Source organism: Lichenostomus cassidix, chromosome 5, assembly GCF_008360975.1.
Source record: "Lichenostomus cassidix isolate B80296 chromosome 5, HeHo_3.0, whole genome shotgun sequence".
Taxonomy (NCBI): Eukaryota; Metazoa; Chordata; class Aves; order Passeriformes; family Meliphagidae; genus Lichenostomus; species Lichenostomus cassidix.
In genome coordinates this window covers 46,216,330-46,234,930 of record NC_139486.1, presented here as the reverse complement: position 1 = coordinate 46,234,930, position 18,601 = coordinate 46,216,330, and the positions used below count along the sequence as shown (strand labels likewise).

Sequence of the window (18,601 nt, the reverse complement as noted above, 5' to 3'; positions counted from 1 at the left end):
TTTTGTGAGGATCGGTGGATACAATGGATGTGATTCCTGATCAGGGTGGGCTTTTTCAACCTCTCTATGAAATTCTCTCATGAATCTCACTGAGATGCCTATTTGCATCAGTGCAAAGCAAAGCAGAACCAGTACACTTATTCTTTTTCTTGTTTTAGGAAGTGTGGCACCTTCACAATTAAGGCAATAACTCAGTGTTACAGGAGTATGTATTTACCATAATAGGTAATTTTATTTGCACTCTTACTTTATTAAAAAATGTGAAAATAACTGTGGTTTATTTTCTGGTTTACGATAACCTGCAGGTGAAGTAAAAATAAATGATTTCAATTAAAAAGGCTTGAGAAACCTCACTGAATTAATTTGGGTGGGAGAGCAAGAACTGGAGGTTGCTGACGAAAGGTTTCACTTAGGTCTCTTACTTCCTTTTTTAGGCTTGTGAATCATGATTTCAGCTTTTGAGACCTCTTTCTCTGACTGCCTTAGTCTGCAATTAAATCTTTTCTTCAGTTTTATAGTAGCCTCAATATTTATTTGAAGAATTAAGTGAAACTGCTTCTATGTTCTGAGTACAACTTTCAGGTCAGTAACCTACATATGACAAAGGATGAAGATTTTACATAGAATAGTAGATAAAATAAAGAAAAAAATTAAAGAGGTGAGCAAAAGAGCCATAGGATAAAACCCCATAACCTCCTCTTCTCTGTCAGCATCAGTATTTCCAGGCAAAATGAGTGCAAAGAGGTTGTGAAACATTACCAGATGAAAGCAGTTGAGTTTTGGAGGTGGCAAGGTTATTCCCTGACCAAAATTAGCCACACGAGGTTAACCTCCTGAGGTCAATCCATGGCCAGCACAGAGAAAATGAGAAAGATACTCATTAAAAAAGCTATTTTGAGTAGAAACTTCTTTTTAGGCAATCTGAAGAGACATCTGGAAGAGCCTTTCTGCACTGACTACCCTGGGAGCCTAGAGGAGACTTGCTTTTGCAAAACTCAGTTTTTGCTTCTGAAAACAGCCTCAGATGGAGCTGATCATGTCATTCATCAGAGAGTCTGACCTTCATTGAGAAGTACATGAAAATGTTCAAATGTTTATGTCTCCAAAGAAAAAAATCTTCAAATTCTAATTATAGACTAAAGTCATGAAATGACACCTGCACAATTGCGTATGTGAGCGTGGGACATCAGTCCTTCAACAAGTGAAAAGTTCCAGGCAAAAATCTTGAGGAGAGTAAAAATAATAACATAAGTGATCAATGACTTTTCATTTTACTTCCTATTCCAGCTCTGATAAAAGCACAAAGTGTAAGCAGTGTCAGCTGATTTCACTACATGAAGAAACAGAGAGGATCGTCTGTGCAATCTGATGTAAACAGCATGTACTTCTGGAATTGCTAGTAAGACCTTATAGAAGGGATTTCAGAGATTACAGTTTGAGATTTCCCCACTCCATTTCTTCTATATTTATCCACGAGAATTCAAAAAAAAGTACCTGCAGCAAACAACACTCTTATACTTCTTTGCTTTAAAAAGGTGTCATGTCTGGTAACTGAAAAGAGCATGGGAACACCATGGGCAGAGTGCTGCCATTATTTCAGGTGAACTAAGTTTTTTCTTAGTTCTAATTATTTCCTTAGTTATTCAACAAACTGTTGAACCCCCTCAGGTCCTACTGAAGTCACATAAATCCAGAGGGCAACATTGCCAATAAGACAGAATCAGAGAAAACAAAACAAATAAAGAAAAAGTGGCTTCTTTTTCATGGTGACAGGCTTATATATCAGTTCATATTGTACTTGAGTACTTAAGAGAAATGATAGGATTATGAAGGTAGGACTTTCCTTATCACCAACCTGGGAAATGCAGACCCTGAGAAACTTATGAAGATCATTTCCTTGTTTACTACATGAAGTATTCTCCTCAGTTTGATTAGGATATCATAGTGTAAAAAGTTTATTTACTTAGTTTTTTTTGAAATACTACTAAGGCTACACAAAGAGCAAGGTCACTTTCAGAAGCCATCAATCTTCCTTACACCCAAACCACCAGACAGCCGTGTACTTTTCTCACAGACCTCCTGTTTCATTGTCAGGACTGCTGCTTTTAATCAAGTCACAGAAGTACTCTCACATCAACAGGTTACAAGGTCAGAAGCACTCTCTTCGCTTGCTCTGAAGAAGGAGTGGGGATTATGAGACAGAAAAGCTGTTGCTCACAGGTGCTTACTTATCAATATCACTTTTGTTTCTACTTCAGAGAAAAGCCAAGATGCCAAGAAGGAACAAATGAAAGCTTTCTTGTCAAGAAGGTATTACAAGGGATTGTCTGCAGCACTTGAATGGAAAACTAAATATGGCTGCTAGCTGGGGCTATTTTTGCTGATCACCTGCAGGTATCTCTTTAACACAGCAAGTTGCTGGACTGAATGTCTTATTTCAAACTGTTGTTAGCCATTGTACAAAAAAATGTTTCTGGGTTGGTATATACAAATTAAATTCTATGAGTAGCGAGAAGTAAAACAAAAAATAAAAATAGACGTCTTTCTGTTCTCTGCCCCTTCTTCCACCTGTGTGAAACCTGCTTTCAAACTCCAGTCTCACTCTTCAGAGACCACTAGAACATCAGAATCAATAATGAATGCATGCAAAAATTTTAACAAAGTTACTTACATATACCATATGTGTTTCTGAATATGTTCTAGCTGTAAAGGAAAAGAAAACAAGGAATTAGTGCTGTAAAATAGAAAAGGTAACTCCATAAATCATCCTTATTCAAAGGTAACTCCATAAGTCATCCTTATTCAAGGCTTATTCAAGGAAGTCCAAAATTTCAGTGATGGATCTGTGCATACAATGGGAACTTTATGCTGCATAAAGAGCTGCTCATCCTAACCCATCGCACTGGAAATGAAACTTTAATTCCAGACATAATGCATCAGTCAGGAGCAAATCCCAGGAAAATGTTGAGTGTAAGGTTTCAGAGACAAGCATTTTTGGAATTCAAGCTCTTCCCTTCTGAAGTCCTTCCTCTATAATCTAACTGTTCCTTTCTGTATCTGCATAATAGCTGATCCTTTATTCTTAAATTGCATTTCTAGTTTTGTTTTGGAGAAAAAGAGAGAGGAAGAAAGAAGAAAATAGGTTCAAACAGATAATAAACAAGATAATTGGAGCATCTGTGGTGTGACTTTCCTGGATACAAGACTCATTCTAGATTGGCCTCACACTTATCATTAAAAACTAAGGACCAAGCAGAATAAGGTTCTATGTAATTTACTAATTCTGCACCGGAACACCAGACCACAAATTTATTTTGCTTCCCTCTTTCCTGTCCCACACATGAGAATTTCACTATGCAATGAAGGACCGATTAAAGCTGAAAGTTGCAGAACTTTCAGCAACTTTATGGAGGGCAGATCCCAACAAACAGTATGATGACATTTTCCCACAAGCCTGGGGAAAAGAAAGCAACATGCTTTTTCAAAGAGAAACCCTTAACAGCAGAGAGAACAGAAGGTTCATATGACATACTTACAGCAGAACCTTCCTAACATATTTTGTTTCAATCATCAGAGCAGAAAACAATTTTTCTTGGACGTCCAGGGATTACATTTTATGTGTGTAATGTTTTTCATATTCATCACTATGCAGCACCTTTGTAGGTGCAGAACAAAATGCACACTCACTGCACATGGGCTCACGTTTGTGCAACATTCAGGGGAAAGGCAGGAGAGAGCTGAAAGGAAACTCATATGAGAGGAAATCACAGACCCATTAAAATGGTCACGAAGAATGGCGACAGCTGTCCTGCTCTTATTACATTCCACTTCCAGAATAATAAGAATCAGAGACAAAAAAAAAAAAAAAAGAAAAGGAACAGGCAAACAAGAAAATCTCAGAGATATAAAGTAGGTGTTTGCCACAGAGAGCAGAGAATCAGAGACCTTTGTGCTATGGAACAACAGCTCTGTGTCTGGGAAACCAGTAAAACATGAGTTTGGCTCTATATGAGATCTTTTTATTAAGTGAGTCAGGGTTTTTCCTGAGAACAAAGAAACAAGGAATGTAGCTTAGGAAAGCATGACAGGAGGCTGGAGGGAACAGTGTGAGAGACAAACAGCCTCCTTTAAAACCCAGAGTGTATCAACAGTGCAATCAGAGGTGCAGCTGGCACTCACATACCTACCTATCTTCTAACCAGCATCAATGCCCCCAGCACACACATCCACTGGCCTAGGCAGACTTGCACAGCTTCCAGTTGTGGCTTCAGCCCTGCCACAATAATTCCCCTTCATCACAATTCCCCTGCATTAGGTAGTCCTTTAAACCCTGCAATATTAAGAGCAAGGTGGAGTATTCCTGACACACTGCCATATCCCATCAAGATAAAGATATGGAACTCCCCGAACAGCCTGGAGACACAGCCCTCTTCCTTCTGGTTCTGTGCAAGCTGAGGTACAACCACAGAACATAAGAGCCTATTTCATACAGCTTCCATGGGGCAGGATTTTAGCATTGTTCCTTAGCAGGTCTGTAGTTCTGTGAGGATCTGCTCAGGGGTGGACTATACCTCCTGTGCCATCTACTTGTTATTTCCCATACACTACATGGAGGGTTAGGGAGAGTAATGATTTCAGACAAGATGCAGATGATACAGCTATGCCATGTCCAAGCCTCTTTCATGCTTGCTTCTCCTGCTGCATTTTCTGTCTCCCTGGGTCACAGTGCTCATGTGCCTGTGATAGGCAGAAATGCCATGGCAAAGCAGACAACAGCACTTTCTGAGTTAGAGAGGGGACAGAAAAGAGGGTCACCAGTTCATGTCTTAGTCACATAACCCCTGGGCTCCTTCAGACTACATGTCAGTGAGAAATGCCTTCTGCCCATCCCTGTTGATCACCCTCCTTCAAGCTAATGAACACACAGCATTTTTCTGAAAGAGAAGCCCTGTTGCACCTTGATACACATTTGAAGGTGTATAACAGCTCTCGTGTCTGCTGTTTACCTACACCTCTGCCATTCAATCCACATCAAAACCACTGCTGTGAAGTAAGCTGGGATATCCTGGGCACGAGAAGTATTCTGCAAACCCATTTCCTATGCTGATTCAAATGTAATTGTGTTGAAATGTTATTACAAGTATGCTTGCTGCTGCCAACATCTTCACTACTGTTTTAAAGGTAATTAATTAATGCTTTGTTGCTTTTTGTCTGCATTAAAGTGACAGGAGGGTTATGGGAGGGCAATTGGTTTTGACAAGGAGAAGTCTGTATGCTTTTTACTGTGCAGTGCAGGGGAGAGAGATACACAGTGGGAGCTAATCTCACTCCTGCCTTCATTTAAACACAATGTTTAAATGCATTTAAGTGATGAAGGCATTTAACAACCCTTCCCAGAGGGTTTTTCTTGCTGTTTGCACATGAGTTTGCCAAGTTTAATACCATTTTATGGAAGTTGTAAAAATGCTGCTTCCTAATGTCTCCTAGTCACTGCAGGCAATTGTCTCATGACATCATCTCTGAAACAACAAAACATGCTCAGATCCACTGCACATGCACAGTCAGAGAGATTTCTGCTGTGACATTACAATGCTAAGATGTTGTAATGGAAGGAGAGGGAGAATTCCTTTATCATGGTTTTACATAAAAAGACTTCCAATATATACTAAACTTTTACACTGAAGAAGCATCAAGGAGCCCCCCTCACAGACAAGAGACCCACTGTGATACAGAGCTGCACAAGCTCATCAGAAAAAGAGGTCTCCTCCCACAAAGAGCTTACGTCTGAATTCTAAGGCAGGGAACAACAGATGGAGACAGACAAGCAGATGGAAAACAAGACAGCACTGTCTACATCCTCGGCACTGATCTCAGCAGAGCGGTTGCCAAGCTAAAAAGTTCTGACCTGAAGAAAAACTTTCTGAAAGTCTGTGGATATAGATGAGGGCTTCTGGGCTTGAACTCTTGTCAAATTTCAAACTTCCCTGTCCAGAAAAGGAACAGCCTCAAACCCATCTGTGCACCCACACCTCAAATGAATTTTCTTCATCCAGAAGATCCCCTAGTCTGAGCTTTAAACCTGCTGTGCAATGTCAAGATAGAAGCTTTTCCTGGCCTCAGGGCTCAGGCTGGCAGTGCAAAAACCATTACCTGTGTCAGCGGTAGCAGCTGTAGTGCAGTAGCCTCCAGGGACCTCGACAAGGGCAAGTATCACTGTCCAGCATGCATGGGGCATGAATGGGCCATTAACAGCCAAAAGCTTAAAGCCTAAATACATTATCTGGACAATTACCTCCATACTACAAGTTGTAAAGTGAGAAAATTTAAATTATGTAATAGGGACTTTACCACAAGACCTTTTACAAAAATGAAGAATGAAGAAGGAAACAGGTGAGTTTTTCCTTCTTCATTTTTGTAATGTTCCTTAGATGCTGTACTCCATCATTAGCATACATTATACCCAAGGAAAAACAAAATCAGAATGCAGAGAGGAGATTCTGAAATTATGTGTAATTCAAGGAATATTTAGGGAATATTCAGGGATAGGTATTTCTGTACAGCAACATGGAAGGATACCCAACATGGAAGACAAGTCATTCTACTCTAGTATACAATGTCAGCACTAGAACAGTAATAACTTTATTGGAACATGCTATTCTGCAAAATCTGCTGTGATGCACCTTGCCCTAGAAAAAAAGTTTCTATAATGCTCATCCATCATTAAAGGGAAAGTGCCTCTGCCCTTTGCCTTTGTCTTTCTGTAGAAGAAAATATAGGCTGAGAATGCAACTGGTTTCTACTACAGGAGCTGTAATTCTCTGCTGTAGAGATGTGGAATCGTTTGAAGAGCACATAACTAAAAGAAACCTCATCCTGCAGTGCTTTAGGCACTCAGAGTACACCTCCCATAAGCCTTCTCAAACTTCATTGCTAGTTCACTTTTCTCTCCTGACACTATTCCTACTAGAAGGCTGTCCCAGAACCCCACTGATATGCCTAAAAATCTTCTAGTTTCTAGCCTACTTTCCTGTAATGCCATTTGACATACATTTGTTTTTGTGCCAGTATGTTCCTTTAGCTTAAATAATCCTTCTCTCTCTCGTAATTCCCTCTAATGAATATGCAGAAGACCAGTACAACCTTTCTTAGACATCACCTGTGTACATTAACTGAAGCTCTTTTAGGCCCTACTATTCAGGCAGACTCTTTCAAATGCTGATCATCTTAGTACTCATTCTTTGTTTGATTTCATCTTTCATAAATATCAGTGGTCAGAAATATCATCACCAGCAGCTGGGACCAACTTTTGCAGTTTGGGAGTGGTCAAGGATGTCCCACTAACTATATCTGAGGCTATGTAACACATGGTGAGTGTGAACAATATTCCACTAAGACATAATAAAGTCTCATTCCCACAAATGAATCATATACTAAGAAAGGTAATGCCTGTTTCTTAAGGCTGGAAAGGGCCAGCATCAATAATTCTGAGTACCCTCCCCTCTATTAATCTTCTCAAGCTCTAGCATTGAAGAAAATTATGACAGTTGAACGTGAATGCTGGTTCTGTTTTTGTTGATCATTTTAACAGATGGACTGGGGAAGGTGTGGGTGTGCTGTGAAATGGCAATTACTGCAGGGAGGGAAATGCAGTTGGATGAAAAGAGATACAAATTAAAAAAAAAAAAAAAAAACAAAGCAGAGAGGGGAAGTGAAAAATTAAAGAAAATTCTAGTGACCTTACACTTCACTACATTTTTCTGAATTCACTAGTGAGATTGAGCAAATGATCAGTAATAGTAAAAGCTACATCTGTACTTATTGTACCTAAGCCATAATTTTGCTCGGATCTTTGTATAAATATCAAATTGATTCAAGTGAGATATTTTCTAGGAATAGAGGCTTCCAAATAAAACCATATCTATACCCTTTTTCAGAGGACAAAGCTAAAATAGAATTCAGCTCTCTCCTCGGAATGAACTCTATATTCCCAGCTCCTGTGCAGTAAACAAAGAGCTCCCTTCTGCCTGGCAATCAAAGCAAGCAACACATTAACAGCATAGGAGTGTGACAGCAGCAGGGACAGTCAACACAGAGACCCTCAAATAATGAAAATAAGATTGCAGCTAATAACAAAGAGCTATCCTTTTTTCCTCCCAGCTCTCAGCTCTTTAATATGTATTATTTCAGATTCTTATTCATAATTCAATGGTTAGTGCTTGCCAATAACTACCTGATCTGGGGTTTTCTTCCTCCCTAAGGAAGTAAGAGGTTAATTTTGATTAAGAAAAGGAGGGGGATGGGTGTCACTCTGAGACCTTGAATTACCTCAACCGCTTTCTCTCCTATCTGTGTACATTCTCTGCTGTATTGCACAACTCAAAACGTTTAGGGTCTGTGTCTGCCCTATGGAAAAGCTCATAACAATCTGAAGAAAGATATAACACTTGATGATCTGTTCCCTAACATACTCAGACCATTGGCACTAATATATTGGAGAAAAAAACCCAACAAACCAACAGAGAAGCTGGTATGTTTACATTATGGAAAGGAAGCCAAGCTTGAGAGGGACTTGGTGACTTTCTTGGCCATGAAGAACAGCTGTCTCGAGTCTCAGGATATTGCTCTAACCTCTGCAGTGTTCTTTCCATGAAAATATTTCTGAAAATGTTATTTCTTTCTCTAAAAATCTGTTTTAAAAAAAGCCTTTTTAAGTGCCTAATACTTTTTTTTCAATCAGTGCTATTTATGCACTGCAAATGCGATGGTTACTGGGTTTGCAAATGTAGGGATACTAGTAATAAGATGAACTTTTCCCCCATGCCACCAAACAGAGCATGACCTGGATTGGTAATGAACGAAAGAAAAACCCAGCCGTCAGGTAACACTGTAAAGAGTTGTGAAGGGAGTTTCAGTTAACTTCTTAACAGAGAAATGTCTGCATCCCAAAAGCACCGTCACAGCTGGCACAGACTGATGCTGTTGTTACCAATCTCAGCAGAGAGGCCAACCAGTGATCTGAGAGTTTATTTATAAATATTTTAGCAGACCGAAGAACCAGGAGGAGTTTTAAATTTACATTTCTTTATACATACTCCCACTCAGAATCTGTGAGCTTAGTAAATCTGTATAAAATCATCACCATGGCCTGACAATAGGATTTACAAGGGCAATGTACCCATAAAGGCACACGCCTCCACTGACAAGCAGGCAATCTTAGTTTCCAAAATTATTTTAATTGCTAATGTTTTTTAGGGCCCTAAAACATTAACACAGTGTTAATGAAGGATACAATCACTACATAGTCCTCACCCTTGCAGGGTGTCTGTTGTAGTGATGGGATGTATCCTAGATGCAGCCTCAGTGCTGAATGCCAGGAGCTCAACACTGGACCTTACAGTGCTCAGGACCACGAGGCACAGAATGAAAGAACAGACTGGCAGACACTTGATCTGAAGGTTGCTAGAGGATAATGCGGAGCAAATGCCGGATAGAATACAATGCAGATTGCGTGGTGTGAAGTGAGAAGCCAACACTTCTGTCCAAAATGTGAGAAAATCACTCTTGTTTAATGGCAAGGCTTCAAATGCCATTCCTAACACCTGTGACCTTCAAACACTTCTATCATGCCCCCAGCAAACTGGTGGATCAGACAGAAGAATCAGACAGCTCAGGTGGACTCCAAAATGTGTGAATGGGTCAGTAGTTCTGTGATGAGCTATGAGGGATTTCTTCTAAATGCCCACAGTTACATATGAAAGGGAATCATGAGGCTACAGAAAAAACACAAAGGCAATCTGTCCTCCTGACTCAAAAGAGAAGGTAGCGAACTTCTTCCCAAAGACTCCACCAACTCCACTCCTTTGGTCAGGAGGAAACACACAGGAATGCCAGTAAATCACCAAGTTACCTTAGCTGCTCAACCATTGCTGCAATGAGGCAAGAAATGACACCTCGCTCACACCACAGGTAGCAAATGCCTCCTTACCGTGAGACGTTTCGAGGCATCCACTTCAATCATCCCCCGCAAAAGGTTCTGACAGTCAGGGGGGATAAAATGGGGCATGTGGAACACTCCACGTTTCACCTTCTCCAGCAGCTGCCGCAAGTTGTCATCATCGAAAGGCAGGGCACCCTGCAGGGATGGGACAGAGCGGTCAATGGGAGAGAATTGGAGAGGAACAAAGGGGAAAAGCCAGGATAAACATGGTGAGAGAATGGAAAAGAGGAAGTCAGCTCATAATGAATCATTATAATGAGTGAAAAAAAAATTTATCCATTGAAAATAATTAATTTCTTAGTGCTGCTGTATTTCCTCTAACATAGGAAACAAAACTGAGGGCATTGGTTTTTTTATTAGACCTTTAATTAGAAAATGACTACCAGTATAAAATAAAATACAAAATATGAAATTGTCTTTCCAGGCAAATTCACCAAAGATGCATGGATTCACTTAAATTCAGCTCAAGCTTTTGATCTGCTGGTATTCCTCCTGGGCATACTTTCACAGCAGCAATGTTTATCGTCTCCTTATTTTTAATCTTCCAGAGACACATTTATTGCAGACATTGAAAAGGAGGTGAACAGCTTTTGAGAGACTTTCAGTAAAGAACATGCTCTTTCTGATGGAGCATTGAAATGACACAGCTGAAAGAAACCCCAACCAACATTAGCCTTTGGAAGCAGCAGACATTCTACCTGTTTAATATACTCCATCCAGTTCCCATGCTGTGGTCAGGTCATCAGTTCCTATTGCTTCCCTACTGTAGCTCACTTACATGAATGGCTTGAGGTTTTTTTAGCTGAAACTACATTTTGAATAGATCATCAGCTTGCCACAAAAAGCAGTAAAAGACCTATCCTTGCTGCAAGGACAAAAAGGAAAAAGAGAAGTTGAAATCTTTAGGATAACTCTACTGACTGAAGCTGATACCCTTTTATAGCAAGTCTGTACCTTCCTAGATATTCTCACTTCCTTCTTTCACTGCCTAATTCTAGTAGGTGCCGAGCTTCCTTGATTTCCAGGATGGTTTGTGGGAAGCTGCAAGCTGTCAGCTGCTGTGATAATGAAGCTTTAAGTTGTCAGCTCTGCCACTGCTCTTACTACAGCGAGTAGTGCATCTGTATAAGCAATCCTGTGTCTATGGTTTAGGGAGACCAACAGCTCCATTTACAGCACCTTCAGGAAGCTACAGATGGCAACCATGATTGGGCACTACTTACTGGTGTTTGTTCCTTCAAGAGGACTTGAAGGCAGAGCCTCCCTGACTTCTGTAAGCAATCTCCTGAGTTACCTGCATTTTTCCTAACCACTTCAGACTTAAAGGAAAATCAATTCTGATAGTTCAGTACTTTGGCTAATGTAATTTAAGCCATGATGAAGTCAGAAAGGATGCTGTGTGGCATTTCCTGAAGGTAACAGCTACACCTCTTTTGTTACTACCATCTGCTATTATTTCTTGAGAGTTTTTGTTTTCTTGAGAGTTATGTTAGTTTCCTGACATAATTAACTGGTGAGCTCTGCACTCTCCATCAATAATAGACTTATTTCAATCATTTTTCAGGCTTGTTTGTATGTAGGAACAGATGAAGATGCAGCAACAGACACCAAATCTTGACAGAGAATCCCCCTGAAGATAAAAAGCCTGCTCCTACAAATCCTAACCATCTTGACACATTCTCTCTTCTGTTCTTACAAACTGAAGAAGTTATATTAAGAGCTCATTATACAGTTCTATTTTATCAGCTATGAAAGTAACTGCTCAGTAAGAGATGACCAGGTGCTAAGTAGTGTGACAGTTAAAATTCTTCCCATGAAACATCAAGATAAAAAAACTAAAATTTAAAAAATGTCAGTGAATTGTAATGACTAAAAAGAAAAAATAGTAAGATCGGTTAAGGGGAATTAAAGCATCATACTGAGATTACTTCAAGGTATTTTGATTAGAGCAATGAAAAAACAATCAGCGTATCTTTTGATACAAAAATCCTCCAAAACATTGAAGTATTTTAAACAAAAATAATATGCAGAATCTACCTCTTATTTTACACTGTACAATTGCTTTTTTCAAAATAAAACATGTAAGTGAAGCAATTAGGTTTACTGATAAATGTACAAGAATATAAAAATATTACTTCAGGCTTGTTATTTTTATAATTATAGATGATCAGCTGAACTATTACAGATATAAAGCACTTAATATGCACATAAAACCTATATTCATACAGAGTATTTTATCTGCATGTGGTATATGCTTCTATTAACATAAACTATATTTTCTTACATTATACTATGAAGATTGATAACAAATGCCAAATCTATCTGCCTTCAGCTGGACATCCAGTTTTTCTATGTTTAGGAGTGTTATAATAGCACTGCACTTCAGAATAAATTCCACAGGGAATTGAAACTCTGATCAAAAGAAGGATAAGTTACAAGATATCGCATTTGGAACACTGAAAGTATTACTGAGCCAGATGGAAACTAATTTAAACTTTGTACTACTGTTATGTGTTCCCATGTGTACCAAATTAAAATGTAGCTCACTGCTTGCATGAAACAAAGATGAGGTACTCAAGTCTTCTCCTGAAAAAATACTGCAGTTAATGTATGAATATACCTGCTGAAGCACACATATACATGCAGCAGAAAAACATCAACACATCCCAAACCCAGCCATATTTTGATCCTGTGAAGGACAACTTGTTTGATGGTCTCTGTATCCTGGAGTTGTAACCCTACACATTCTGTCCTGTAAAAAAAAACGTGGTGCAGCACCACAACACAGCAAAGAGCATTTATGAAGACAAGTTTTTGATGCCTGTCTATGCTCTCCTGTGCAGGGCAGCAGTGTTTCAAAGAAGCAGTGAAATATTCCTCATGCTTTTCCTTTGGGGCTGATGTAGAAATAAGAGGAAAGGATGCCACTGAGAGATACAAAAATAGAGCACTAAAAAAAACCATCCGTACATGATGTCAATAGAATTGCCATTAAATACAGCAGCACTTTCAGATTTTTCTTTTCTTTTTAAAGGCTAGTGCAAGGAAGATGACTCACCACTAGCAAAGCAAACAAAATGACTCCACAGCTCCAGACGTCTGCTTTCCTTCCATCATATTTTTCTCCCTGCGCAGCAACGACACAGAGGTTCAAAAGACCGATCACTAGTAAATGAATTAATTATCCTTGAAGAACAAGAGAGGGGAGAATGGGAAACCCCAGCTTCCAATTCAGCTACCTGCTTCCCAAGGTGGCTTTCCCAACTAGGAGGCCATTACACAGCCTGCTAATGGAATTTTTGTGAACATCAGTTTACAGTCTTATCTGGGATCTGTGAGAAAAGCCTCAGAAGTGGGAGCAGGGCAGGAATGTTTGACAACTCACAAATTATCAGATCTGGCATTTAAACAATCAGAGGTGCATTAAGGACATCAAGAAGGTGTTTTTCTCTGCCCTGGTTCTTCAGGGAGCTTGTCACCAGCCACATAATTTGCAAGCTCATAGTATTGTCTGGACAGTCTCTCCTGTGTGCTTCCTGCCTCACTTTACATTAGAGACATGCTTTGGAAGAGGGCAATCTTGGGCACCAAAATCTGGGATACTTGTTTTCAGAGGACAAAAGGGAGAGTAGAGGGAAAGAATACTGTTCAGTGCAAACCACTATCACTGACAGTCAACCCCGGCTCTTCTACTGAGATGAAAGCTACGTTAGAGACAGGAAAGCTGAGGGGACTTCATCCCTTGGGTCAAAAGATCAAATTAAGCCTTGTGTATTTCTGTCTGATCCCACAGCAAGAAGGGTAGTGAGAATAACACACAATTATTTCCTTCATACCATCAGTATGGCTTGATTCAGGGCTGAGCCGAACAAACAAAACTGTATTAAAGTTCCTTGTATCCTTTCCCCCTGCCTTGGATAGATTTCTTGTGCGGAGGGTCTATCTGCAAACTTGCAATGAGTGACACTTCAAAAAATGTATTTATGCACACTAGTATTAACCAACTTACCCGGATGACTTCAGGACAAGCATAATGTGGTGATCTGAAATACAAAATACAGTCAGAAGAGCATGTAACAGCCTGGTATTTACGGTTATGTGCATTTCCATTTTGTTTAGCAGAACGATGATAGATTTGCTTATACAGAATACAAGTGCGCAAACCAGCACATTTTTCCTTACCTCAGCAAGAGCGCATTTCTAACAAGCTCAGAAAATGGTCAAGAACTAGCACAGTATAAAACTCTGTGGCCCTCCTATGAGTTTCTTAAAAGCAAGGAACGAAGAGAAGACCAGGCATACTCCATGAGTAGAGAATTCCAGCTCTCTAATCTCACCCTTTAACTTGGCCTTGTATCTAATTAAAAGGAAGGCCCACACTGCAAATCCTTTTACAGGAAAAAAGACAGATGCATCCCTAAACCATGTCTTGTATCTCTTCTGCTAAGATGACTCTCATTTACACCAGTGGTCACAAAAGCTGCCAATACATGATTTCAACATGCCTTTTTTTTCTGTAAAAAAAAAAAGTATGGACAGTAGCACTATTACCTGGTGAGCTAATGTATTCTTTTCACATCCTCCTATATATCTCTTGTTTGATTCCTGGCTGAGAAGAGTTAATTACTTCAACTTGCCAGGTAATAATTTTAATTCCTAAAGATTATAGCCACGGCTATTTATTTTATAGCCTTCATTAAAGTAACTTGACAAGTAAAAGGGATGCAAACTGTCTGAAACCCGTGTGCAAATCATGCTATTGTTTATACTGACACCTCCCAGCAGTCCCTGAGCCTGTCTTCATTTGTGTATGTGTTTCTTGTGACAAATGCAATCATGGCTGGGCAATACCTGTCTCACAAAGTAATGAGCAAACCAGAAGCACAGCGAGGTTAGCTTTGTGCTAGGATGCTATATTAATGCCCAGTGAGACAGCCCATTAATTGAATTTCCACACACACTACACTTATCTTATAGCAAAATATCATCCCATGGGCATGGAATGCCCTAATTTGGTATCACAGCTTTTGGCAGAGCATGACAATAAACTCAGGGTACACATGGGAGTGCAGCTACCTTGACAGCAAAGCTTACATGAGGAGAGAGAAAGGCAGCTGATCCCTCACAAATTTTGGGGAAGGTAGAATTCAGCAGCTTAGTTCAATATTTAATGCAACCCTAATCCTGTAGCCATTTAAGAGGTGGGGTATTCGCAGGTATTCTAACCAGTCTATCTGCTCAGCAATGCCTTAGTTTAGACTACATTTTAAAAACCTACATTTTAAAAACCAGCTCAAGAGTCAAAACAGATAATGAAAACCAGAGCCTCCCTCAGAGAGCTGGCCAGAGTTGGTCACTGGAAGACCAGAAAGAATGGACTTGTGTCTAGTGGGTAGGACAGACTATCTGGGCTCTCTGTGTAGCTCTATCACTGACAGCCATGGCAAAACGGACAAGGTTACTTAGCATTTTTAAAAGCTGCATCTGGCCCCAGTTTGAAAAAGGTGATCAGAACCTCACCATGAGTCTACTCTTCTGACTAAAGCAAGAGCAATGCCACCACAGCTTTCACATCCCACAAGAGAGAAAGTGACTCCAGAGTGATACACTGAATTGCTTAGTGTCACATACATGTTTCCAAACTTTCAAAATACATTGTTTCCTGTGAATTTGCCTCTTTATAGCAAACCAACAGCTGCGCTACACCTATTCTTTTTAAAACCCCAAAGTCTAAACCACAAACAGTTACAACACTGGACTAACACATAATTTTCCAAGCTTTTAGAAGACAAATTATTCTTGAGAGAACGCTTGACTAGTGATGTTGTCTGTTTCTCATATCTAACAGTGCTGTAGAGTGTACAGGCCATCCCTAAGGCACACACAAATCACAAGTAAGGAGCAGCACCACAACTGGGACTGCAGCCCAGGCCTGACAAGTACAATTCTCACTAGTGCTGGACTGCTTAGACAGAACACTGAAAGAGGGCAGTATGGGAACTGTAGGGAACATAGTAATGCAACTGGAATATGGAAAAAAAAAACATGGTAGCAAAAAAAGTACAGGATTTACATGGATCAAGGATATTTGCTCAGTTTAGTCACCTCAGAAGAGAAAGACCAGTTCTAACATGTTCTGTACAACTGAGCCACATTAGATTTATTGGAAAATATATGGAAGGTAAAAGGAGTGAAGACTCGATCTAGGTAACTGTTCAGCTCCTGCCACTTAGCATGTCTCAGTTTCTCACTCTTGCATGTTTTTCAGCTTCTGCAAGGTACAGGTGCCCTTCTGTGTGAGTCATGAAGACACACAATACATTAAATAGCTACTGCAGGTGATGCCTGTGGCTGAGCTTGAAACTTTAGCCAGACCTCTCAAATCCTGCATGGTACCATGGACAGTTCAGCAACATCCTTCAGTACAATCCTTTTTGGATGGCCATGGCACCAGAGTGCACTGGAAGAGTCAGTATCTCAAGAGTGTTCAGAGTATTGCAGAGTGTTCCTGAATTTTTATTTATATATTATGACTCTGACAAGAATTTCAGAACTCTTACTTGTGGGTGCTCAGCAATGCAACCACCTTGAAAGCTTCTTGTGCTAACATCCTTGAAAAGAAGAATGCAAGTGTTGTGAAGAACTCAAGATAGGTACATACGTATTTACGTGTCCTACTAGCAAATGCCCTGAAAGCATTTACCTTCCTGAGGTCTGCTGAACTGCAGTGGAATGTGTCATATATCTTAAAAGGCACCACTGAAATTCTGCAAAAGTCTAGGAGACTGGATGAAGGAAATGTTATAAATCCTTTGAACAAGTTGGATTGATTCGATTATTCAACAGCTGCATTGCAACTGCCCAGAGAGCACAGGTTTCTGGCATTGCCATTCTGAATTCTTGCCAGCACACTCTAGCTAGATATCTGCAGCATTACCTTGGCTAACAGCTTTAAAAGGGATCCTCCTGTCAGCCAGAATCCATAAAAAACTCATTTCCATGCTACCAATCACAGAGCAACTTCAACTGCTGTAAAGACAGAACTCAAATTTAATCAAAAATCTATTTATCTTTCTACACAGTCCTGAATATTTCTTTGGCTCTTATCACTAATTATTCAATATAGATGTGTCAAGAGCAACATTCCCTGTCTCTTCCCCTAGGCCACCTCCTCATCATTCTGCTACATCTCTGTGCAGCAAAAACCCCAATCTGCCCTTGATAACAAATAAATATATCGCTCAGCAAGATCAAGAAACAGTTGCTGCCTGCGGGTATCGCTGCAAAAAAAGCAGTGGTGTTGGCAGTGTTTATTTCCAGGGTGATGTGGATTTTCTAAGGCTAGTCTGCCTGGGGCAGGAAGGGCTCTCTGAATGGTCATTCACAGCTGTGACTCTAGGACACAATAATCTTAAGGATCTTAGGGGACCTTAGCAAAGCACTTATGTGGGATTTAAACCAGAGGAAATAAGACAAGAGAGCAGTGGTGAAATCCAGGACAGCTCTGGACAGTTAAGTCAGGCATTCAGAAAGGAATGTATATATCCTTGATGTCTTTTCTGAATTTCATCTCAGAAACCAGAAGAGTAGTTCTCAATCTGTGCACAACAAGATATTGTGCAATTACAGTAGATCTGAGACAAGCAGGACCATATCTTCAGTGCAGTTGTGATGTGCCTGTGAGTTACAGGTGTTTTCATGCAGGTAAGAGAGATCTGCACTGTGCACACACAAATCCATTGGGTGCATAAGGTTTATCTGGGAACACACAGTCACTGCTTTGCCTGAGAAGAAGGAATAGGGAAAAGGACAGAGAAAGCTGTGTGATCCTGCTCCACAGTGCGACAAATAATGTGTTACACTGCCTGATGGGTTCCCAAGTCCCATCAAAGAGGAGTGTCCATGCCTCAGTCCTTTGGTCCCATGCCTTAAGATGGTATTATCTGGGGAAGAAGAAAAACTTCTTTGAATGCCATACTTTAAGCTTCACAGACAGAGACACATTGCAGAGAGGGAGAAACAACTCCTTTGCTCTGTTTTTCTTATGCATGAAGTTACCTCGATGTAAGATGTTGTATAGCTGCAGAGAAATCTTCACACATCTGTCTGTTTTTGCTGTTGCTCGGTCCTAGAGTCCTTCTTTCCCCTCTCCTAATCACTGTCTCCAAGCTGCTTTCAGAGGCAGGAGTTACCCACTAGAGCAAAAGGCTGCCTCTGTCTTCCCCCATGCTGGGTAGCAAAGGGCTGAGATGAAGGGGAAGACCAGAGGAGTAGCAAAATAGATAAAAAGAATTCAGAAGAAGGACACTGGCATTCTGAGTAGAGAAAGCGACAGGCACAGATCACACAGAAAAGAAAGACAGGGAGAGACTAACGAAAGGTTCCAGCAGCAGTGGGTAGTTAAGGCTGCAGTGAAGGCAGGAGCTGTCGGTAAGGCTGTAATTAAGGTAGTAGGTGCAGTTAAGGCTGAGTGCTATATTGCCATTAAAGCTTCAACTCAGTCATTAACCTTTGTGTGAGAAAACTCAGCATCTAGCCCTCAGCCATTGTACAGCTGTTTACTCCTCAAGTACAATTACATTTTTGGGGAATCTGCAAGTCAGT

The 18,601-nt window shown here is 40.2% G+C and overlaps 1 protein-coding gene across 8 annotated transcripts in view; it reads right to left on the bottom strand.

Moving 5' to 3' along the window:
- Positions 1 to 18,601, bottom strand: part of BRSK2 (BR serine/threonine kinase 2) — a 309,427-nt gene that overhangs the window by 58,967 nt on the left and 231,859 nt on the right. For all 8 annotated transcript variants that reach the window (XM_085062816.1, XM_085062817.1, XM_085062818.1 and 5 more), the window contains exons 6-9: positions 14,007 to 14,040; positions 13,056 to 13,124; positions 9,986 to 10,132; positions 2,672 to 2,703 (exon numbers count right to left, since the gene is read on the bottom strand). In XM_085062816.1, coding sequence (XP_084918942.1) covers positions 2,672 to 2,703; positions 9,986 to 10,132; positions 13,056 to 13,124; positions 14,007 to 14,040 — 282 coding nt within the window. The remainder of the gene's footprint in view (positions 1 to 2,671; positions 2,704 to 9,985; positions 10,133 to 13,055; positions 13,125 to 14,006; positions 14,041 to 18,601) is intronic.